This window comes from Dipteris shenzhenensis, chromosome 7, assembly GCF_047967505.1.
Source record: "Dipteris shenzhenensis isolate YYH24624 ecotype China chromosome 7, Dip_SZ_1.0, whole genome shotgun sequence".
NCBI lineage: Eukaryota > Viridiplantae > Streptophyta > Polypodiopsida > Gleicheniales > Dipteridaceae > Dipteris > Dipteris shenzhenensis.
The window spans coordinates 30,734,639-30,742,804 of record NC_141602.1 but is presented as its reverse complement, the minus strand read 5'-3'; the positions used below and the strand labels follow the sequence as shown (position 1 = coordinate 30,742,804).

The following is an 8,166-nucleotide window of genomic DNA, read 5'->3' as shown; positions in this document are numbered from 1 at the left end:
GGCCTTCTCCTCATTGGTTGGGAGACATTTTTTCGAAAGGCCCCCAAAATGAGCTCCCTTTTTTCCTAATGCTTAGTATCTTTGTATGGCTTTATTATTGTAACATGTAGAAAATGTGTATACATGAGGAGCATTTGCTCATGATTTTTAAGGAGGATTGAAGGTGTTTGTTAACACCACAAAATAAAACATTGAGAAATTAGCAAGTGCCTACTCTGTTATGCTAGGTTTCACATTCTATAAATTAAAATCACGATTGTCCTTTCCTCACATGTAAGATGTTAGGTTAAATTTGACAATTTGAAATTAGCAAGTGCCTACTCTGTTATGTTAAGTTTCACATTCTATAAATTAAAATCACAATTGTCCTTTCCTCACATGTAAGATGTTATGTTAAATTTGACAGTTTCTATTATTTTGTACTTTCAAAACCTTGAAAAAATGTCTTAATTTTTAACCCTCATTTCATGGAAAATATGTGTAAAAATGATTTGGAGAGCGCACTTTCCAAAATTACTTACAAAAATGACTTTGGACATTGAAGAATCCAAAATTAATGAAAATGTGCGTTATGAGGTAGTTATGGATTGACCATATGACGGATTGCTTAGATTCCTATATAAGTGGGGTGCCGCCATTCGGCAAGTACATGTCAGAGCAAGAGAAATTGATTGCCAACTCAAGGCTGACAGAAAGAATGAAGGGGAGGCGGTGGTCCATGCCAATAAATCTATTAGGGTGACTTAGTTGTAGTCTCTAGCTTATCCAATCCTATCAATCTTAATGGTCGAGGTGGAGACTTTCATGTAGATGGGGGATTTGGAGGAGGTCGAGTGGGCAAGGGCCAGCTGCAGGCAATTATGTCTATTAGTGGGGGACTGCCCAATCGAAATTTTTTCTTTTCATTTAAAAGATGGAAGTAGGAGTGGGACCTCATAGATAGGGTCTTAAATCACAAAGGAAATCTCATTTACTAAGTTCTGGCATGTGGCCAATGTGTTCTGCACTGAGATGAGCTCGATAGCCATTGAAGATGAGCAATGGCGTAGTGGCATGAAGGAGTCATTTAATGGAATGGATAGCAAGGTCTTGGAGTACCAATGGGCATTGGGTAGTACTCGCCAGACCTTTCACCACAGAAGAGCTAAGAGTTGCTATTAACACCATGGAGAATGATAAGGCATCGGGTCCAGATGGTCTACCGACTAATACTATTAGGAATTTTGGGGTTTCATGGGTCATGACTTAAAATATATGGCCAATGTAACGATGGCTAGGGGATTTCTTTCCTCACTCTGTGAATGCAGGATTGGTAAAACTGTTTCCCAAGAGGCTCACTTGGGACTGGTGCCCAATCATGATGTTGAACACCACCTGCAAGATTATCACGAAGTCATGGCATTGAGGATCAGAGAGATGTACATGGAGGCCTGATGGACCAAGAATAATGTGGTTTTGTAAAGGGCCGGGATATTTTCGACAACATCCTAAACACTTCCATTACATCACACCTATAGCACAAGTCACCGAGTAAATCTGTTCGGTTTCGAATTAGATAGATGGAACTATATCCTATCTATGCTAGATAGAATGAATTTGGATTGGGTTTTGTTCGTATGGTCGCTGCTTTATTCGGCAATGCCTCCACAATCAACAAGGATATGGTGGGTACCTATGGTATCAAGGGATCTACATGGCAAGTGTGCCCCTTGGCCCCTCTGCACTTTGGGATTTGTAACATGCCTCTCATCCACTCGATCAAGCTCACCATATCGGCTGACTACATCAAAGGCATCACTCTTCCATTCGGGGGGCAACTTAGCTCCCAACTCTTTGCGAATGACATGGTTTCTTTCTCTATGGAACAAAAAGAGAGTGTTGCGAACTTGATGGGTGCCTTTACTAAATTGTGTAGGGCTTCATGATCATAGTGCAATTGGACAAAGACATTTACAATTAGAACTGACTACGGACCCCCTTCGAAATGGTTGAAAGACTGACATTTGCAATGAGGACTGACTACAGACCCCTTCAAAATGCTTGAAAGGTATTGTTCATGCAAAGAAGAGAGGTAGTCATATATCTGGGTGCCCCCCTTGGTCTCGGGCTAACTATGCGTTAGAGGGTGAATTGGTTCCTTGAAAATATTAAAGGAAAAATTAAGGCATGGCATGGTTTACAGTTGGGTTGGAATGCCAAGTTTCTCCTCATACAACATATTCTCTCAACGACCGTGACCAATGTAGCCATGGTATGTAATTTATTGGTTGGAAATTGAAAGAGTGCTACATTCTTTTTTATGGGCCGTATATGGGAGCAAGAAGAAGATGCACCAAATTCTATGGGATCCTCTCAAAGTAGCTAAATCTCAAGGTGGTTGGGCTTGCTTTGCCAGATATTAGGTTGCATAAGAGTTCCCTCATCTCTTTCATGGTTGATCCTCATAGGTGAAAATTGTCAAGGCATTCATAGAGAAAGGCAAGGGTAAAGGGGAAGGGGTGTGGGATGGCCTCTCATGGGACAACCACTTGGTCTTTGGCTTCCCTTTGCAAGTGGTTGGATCCGATCCTACCTCAGTATTAGTGGTGGCATGGAAGGAGGTCATCAGCCATCTCACCTAAAAAGGTTGAAAAGACTTAAGGTAACTCAAGCCTACTCGAGAACATTTGGTGGAGCAAGGCATTTCGGTATGAGATGTTCGGGCTTCATGATGCTGCCAAGGTGCACATCCTATATAGAAAGGATTAAGGGTGTGGGTGGACCTGAAGGATGCTGAATCAGCCAACTGGTTCATATAGGGAATCGGATGGCGCTTAGTGTTGGGGAAAGAGACCTGTTACAAGCAGTTCTTGAGCGGATTCTTGAGACCTAGTTGGCGAACACGGTTGTCTCACTGTCATGGACAGAGGATCAATGGTCAGTTGGCAAGACTTGCTTGAGAAAATATCAATCAGATTGATTTGTATCGAACTTCAATGCAAGGCGGGTCGCTCTTCCTTGACCTAAACAAAAAATGGGTGTTGAGAAGGTTCGAAGCCTGGTGGTAACAAATGTTGATAACTATTTGGAAGAGCTAGTGACAGGCAAGGTCCGATTCTTCTCTGGAAGTTGATGCACCAATGGCTCCCTACTAAAGGTAAATTGGCTAAACACCTCCTAGCTAGTTGCGCCTGTGTGCCCCATATGTAATAGATTGGTGGAAGTGGTAAGCCACCTAATGTGGTACTCCCCGACCTCCCGCGAGTCTGGCGAAAGGTGGAGAGGGCGAGATCTGGGATTTTGGCCTCATGGCAAAGTTCTACATCAGCACTTGATGGAGGATGATTCTTTTGGGGGAAGATTGGTCTTCTTTCGCAGCTCGTTACCATACGTCCCATACATTCGTGCAACGATCATGATTGCTATGTGTGAGTTTCGTACCAATTTAGTGTTTAATGTTGCTAAGGATGTGGGTTTTAGAGAGACTGCTATTGCTACTCAACTTAAGGGAATCTTAAGGGATCTAGGTTGGGTGTTAACTCAGAAGGACCTTGTGGTCAATAGGAACCTATTCATGATCGGGAACGTTATCAGGGTTTACTACTTCTCTTTGCTACTTGGAGCATAGTGTGGGCCCCCATTTTTGTCATGACCATAAGCGACACTTCATTTTTTTTATTTAAAAAAAATATTACCCTTACCTTAATGAGGTATATGTTATTATCATGAATTTAGAAAATGTAATGCGAATTGGTTTTTTGGCATGGACACTACATACCCAAATATAAACAAGATGAATTTCATTCATGTGACCTGCACACACACACACACACACACACACAAGGTAGGAGAGAGAGAGAGAGAGAGACACGCACGAGGTAGGAGAGAGAAGGAGAGAGAGAGAGAGAGAAAGACACACACACACACATAGGAGGAAGAAGAAGAAGGAGAGAGAGAGAGAGAGAGAGAGAGAGAGAGAGAGAGAGAGAGAGACAGAGAGAGAGAGAGAGAGAGGGGGGGCAAGCCAAAGAAGTAAATGCATGCATTGAAAGTCCCTTACAACAGCCCATAGACAATTCAATGGAGCATATGTGGACCAATCACCTTAAAATAAAATAAAAGTCTTAAAAAATACCCATTTTTTATTTCATCTTCACTAAGGCCTTCCTATGGTAGGCCAAAAAAAGTCTCGAGTTCTACATACTCATAGCCAATGAGGACGGGCACGGCCTAGAGAGAGAGAGGCAACAAAGAGTCATAGGGGAGGATGCAAACGAGCTGAGGTGCTCTTACTTGATTATTTTTACAGTTGCTGATTATAAAGTGCAGGTATATTGGGAAGGCGAAGGGAGATTTTCTGGGATAAGGCAAGGAGAACTTGGGGCAAGGGGGGGCGCTTGCGAGTGATAGGGTGAGTGCAGAGGAGGCCAAGGGTGAGCAAGCACCGCATCTGGCGCTCGTCAAAGGCACCATGCAGACATGGGTCAGCTGCGTCCAGCAGACGGTGAGGTTTTACGAGACTCCACAACCAAGAGATGAGTCTACGTTGCCCCACCGGCTGCCGTCGATCAATAATTCTCCGTCCACATGCCACCTCCAAAACTACCACCCCAAAACTGTAGACGTCGCCATGCGTGTTTGTCTCCCCCGTCATCACGTACTCTGGGTCTAAGTAGCCTACCGTCCCTACTACTCCACTGCTCTGAGCATGCTCCTCTTGCTGTCCGAGTAGCTTTGCCAGCCCGAAGTCTCCTAGCTTCGCATTGAACTCCGCATCCAACAACACATTGCTCGGTTTTATATCTCGGTGCACCACTTGCACTTCGCCACACCCGTGATGGAGGTAGTGCAATGCTGCCCCCAACCCACACACAATCCTGTACCTCGTTTCCCATGCTAGCATTTTTTCCCCGAACAGATGTTGGTCCAAGCTGCGATTGGGCATATAATCGTAAACAAGCAGTAGGTTCCCCTTCCCCAAGCACCACCCACGGAGCGCCACCAGGTTGCCGTGACGAAGGAGCCCCACGGTCATCAGCTCTGGCACGACTGTCTCCTCTACATTTTCGATTCCAGATATATTAATTTGCTTCACTGCCACTTCTTGACCGTCTGGTAAAGTTCCTCGAAATACGACTCCAAATCCACCGCTCCCTAAATTGTCACTGAACCTTTTAGTGGCCTCGCGTAGCTCCTCGAATGTGAACTTCTTGACATCTGTAGAAAGAAACACTCGTAGTAAACTGGAAGTGTGTATTGGCACACACGATAATGCAGGAAGCAACACAAATACATTGATTGTCATATCTAAGACTTCAGATTTTATTACTGGTGCCCATTAATAACTTACCTGTGTTGCACTAGAGTGCGTTTTTCAATTCAAGGCCAAAAGCATACAATGTTCTACCCAAGTAATCTTGCACTCGTTCATTTTCAGAAGTCGCCATACATATAACTGCCTTGCTGGTAGTGGCACTGGCTATCGAGGAAGGGTTCTCGAGACTCATGAGGAAGCCTCGAGGAAGGGGTAAAGTCGCAAGACTCATGAGAAAGCCATTGGTACAATTATGGGGTCGATTTGAAAACCCAACCATGGGATCATTTCATCCTAGAGGGTCAAATTTAGTTTCACGGCATTATGATTTCCTGCCGCTAGGTGGTATTGATGGATACCTGATTCGGAGATTTCCGCGAGCTTCTTCGGTTCTTCGGCTAGCTCTTCGGCTCCTCTGTGGTTACGGTAGAGGACACATGCAAATAATTTGAACAGTAAGCCCAACCTACTACGTTTTTCCTTAACCTTCACGCGTGTGCTTTTCTCCTCAGCCTGCTGACCTGCGACGGGTGCTGCAAAACGAGTAACCAGGGCCAAGCATCATCGTTGCTGAAAAGGAAAGACGCGGCACAAAGATGGGACCAAAACAACCCCAAAATCCTCCAATGTGCATAACAAGGGAGGAGACGTTTTTTAAAGCAATCCCATGAGATTAATTCTTTGTTCAAGCTTCCTACATCATCAAGAATCGAATCAAGTGAAACATTGCTGAAACCAGTGTAAGAAAGATACATATATATACAATTTTCGAAATTGGGTGTGCTTTCTCTGGCTTGCATATTATTACCCATATTGTTGAGGTAGTCCCCTGCACCTTCGTGCTCCTCCATTTCTACCTCGTTCGTCTCCATTATCTTGTGGCAGGACATCTCGATTGGAACATTTGTATCGGCGTCCATGAGCTTCACAAGCTTCTCTACAACGGGATCGGATAGGGTGAGGGATAACATAGGATCGGCAAACGTTAAAAGAACACCCTTTAGGGCCCCCAGTGTTTTAGAAATCTCTGCAAAAGTGGGTCTCTTGGATGCATCGCCATGCCAACACTTTGCAATGTAGCTAGCCAAAATTTGGGGACAGCTCGAAGGCAACCTTGGTCGTTCCCCATCAATTAACTTCTTGTGAAGCTTTGAGGCCGAGACATTAATATCCTTGAAGGGGATTTTTCCAGTGAGAATTTCATAGCAGACCATTGCAAAGCTATAAACATCCGCCTTTTTGGTGTACTTTGCATTCGGTTCGCTCTCCATCTCCTCTTCTGCCTTGCTTTCAAAAACCTCAGGCGCCCTCCAATAAGTTGTCCCAGTGTGCATTGTTGTATACTTCGAGCTCACGTACTTGGCCTTGGACATGCCAAAATCTGATATCTTAGCACGTACCCGGCCATCCCCATCAAGACTAGATAGTTCTTGAAGGCTCACTAAAACGTTGAAGGACTTGAGGTCTCTGTGCATAATATGCAAGCTGTGCAGATATTCCATTCCTTTGGCAATTTGGAGCATGATGTCCACTGCTATTGGGAGGGAGAAGGGTGGTACGATACCGTTTTTCACCCTGTTCTCTATCAAGGACCCAAGGTCTCGCTGCATGAGCTCCATTACAAGACCGCAGTCGTAGCCATCAGGAGTTTCTGAGCAGCAAATGAGTTGCACAACATTTGGGTGTTGCAACCTCGCTTGAATGGCGGCTTCCCTTTCAAAGACCTCGCTACCATCACAAGCTCTACCTACACGAGAGAATTCCTTCATTGCGAATTTCTCTCCTAGCCACTCGACCTTGTAAACCGCAGCGTACCCTCCGCAACCGAGAGAGCCAAGAAACTGAAATTCTTGCCGATCTACCCAAAGATATGGTGGCAATTTTTCCCCTGAAATACCCTTTAGAGGTCCGTTTGACAATCTATGGAAGATGAAATTGGTTAAACGATTTGATGCCTCGTCTAATCCTGTTGTGGCTTTGAGGTCCTCCAGGGCACTCAGCACCAGGGCCAGATCCTCATCTCCGGACGTCTCAGACTTTGCTTCATTAAACAAGCCACAGATGTGATCAAATCTGCTGTTAGCATTCAGCTGTGACACCCCTAAATTATGCAAGTGTCCGTCGTCTGTAGCTCCCAAGATCCTAGAAATAGAGTCACTAACCACAGAAACGCTCCAAACCAGCTCGTGGAAATGGACGTCAACTGCCTCCGTGCTCAAAGCCAAAGTAAGTGCTTTCTTGAGCCAGTGAATTCCTCTCATGCAATCGCTAATGAACTTCTCACCCTCCACCATAGTATCATGTAGGGCTGTTAAAGAGGGTGCCAAGTTTTGAGATGAGGCGGGACTATTGCAAAAGATCCGTGCCTTGCGCATCTGCTCTTGCACTTCTCGAACTGCAAGGGCATACGCTTTAGCAAGGCTGCAGCACTTGCTTCGATGGAGAATAATTTGGAGGGGATCTGCGATTAGGGCTTGAATCCTCTGGTAAGTTTGCTGCAGATCAGGGGGAGAGAAGCAATGGACATCCGAGGGGCAGCTCGCTATTGTAGAATTGAAGGAGTGAAGTGTAGAAGGAAGGGATTCTGGCTTGTCCATCGCTACACGTTGATGCAGCTACGAGAGTTGGAGGCTCATGAAGCGCAAGGAAGCAAGAAGACTAGGGGCCCCCTTCACGACGAAAAGACATTTGACTTTACTGTTCTCATGTGGGCGGCAGGTGAAAGCACAAGAAGACTCCAAGATAAACCAGAGGAGAGAAAATGAAGGAGAGTTTTCCTGTTAACGTCAAGGTTTGCAAGGTTTGCAGAAGTAGAATCAAAAGATGCCATCGAACTGAGATGGCACGAGGAAAGTGAATATCTTTGAGTACAA

The 8,166-nt window shown here is 44.9% G+C and overlaps 1 protein-coding gene across 1 annotated transcript; it reads right to left on the bottom strand.

Moving 5' to 3' along the window:
* Positions 1-4,092: 4,092 nt before the first annotated feature.
* LOC147900213 (uncharacterized) lies at positions 4,093-7,951 on the bottom strand. The gene is made up of 3 exons (XM_087377420.1): positions 6,102-7,951; positions 5,653-5,826; positions 4,093-5,196 (listed from the first exon to the last, which is right to left on the bottom strand). The coding sequence occupies exons 1-3, from the start codon at positions 7,888-7,890 to the stop codon at positions 4,283-4,285; spliced, it is 2,877 nt and encodes a 958-aa protein (XP_087233546.1). The 5' UTR covers positions 7,891-7,951; the 3' UTR covers positions 4,093-4,282.
* Between the last annotated feature and the right edge of the window lie 215 nt (positions 7,952-8,166).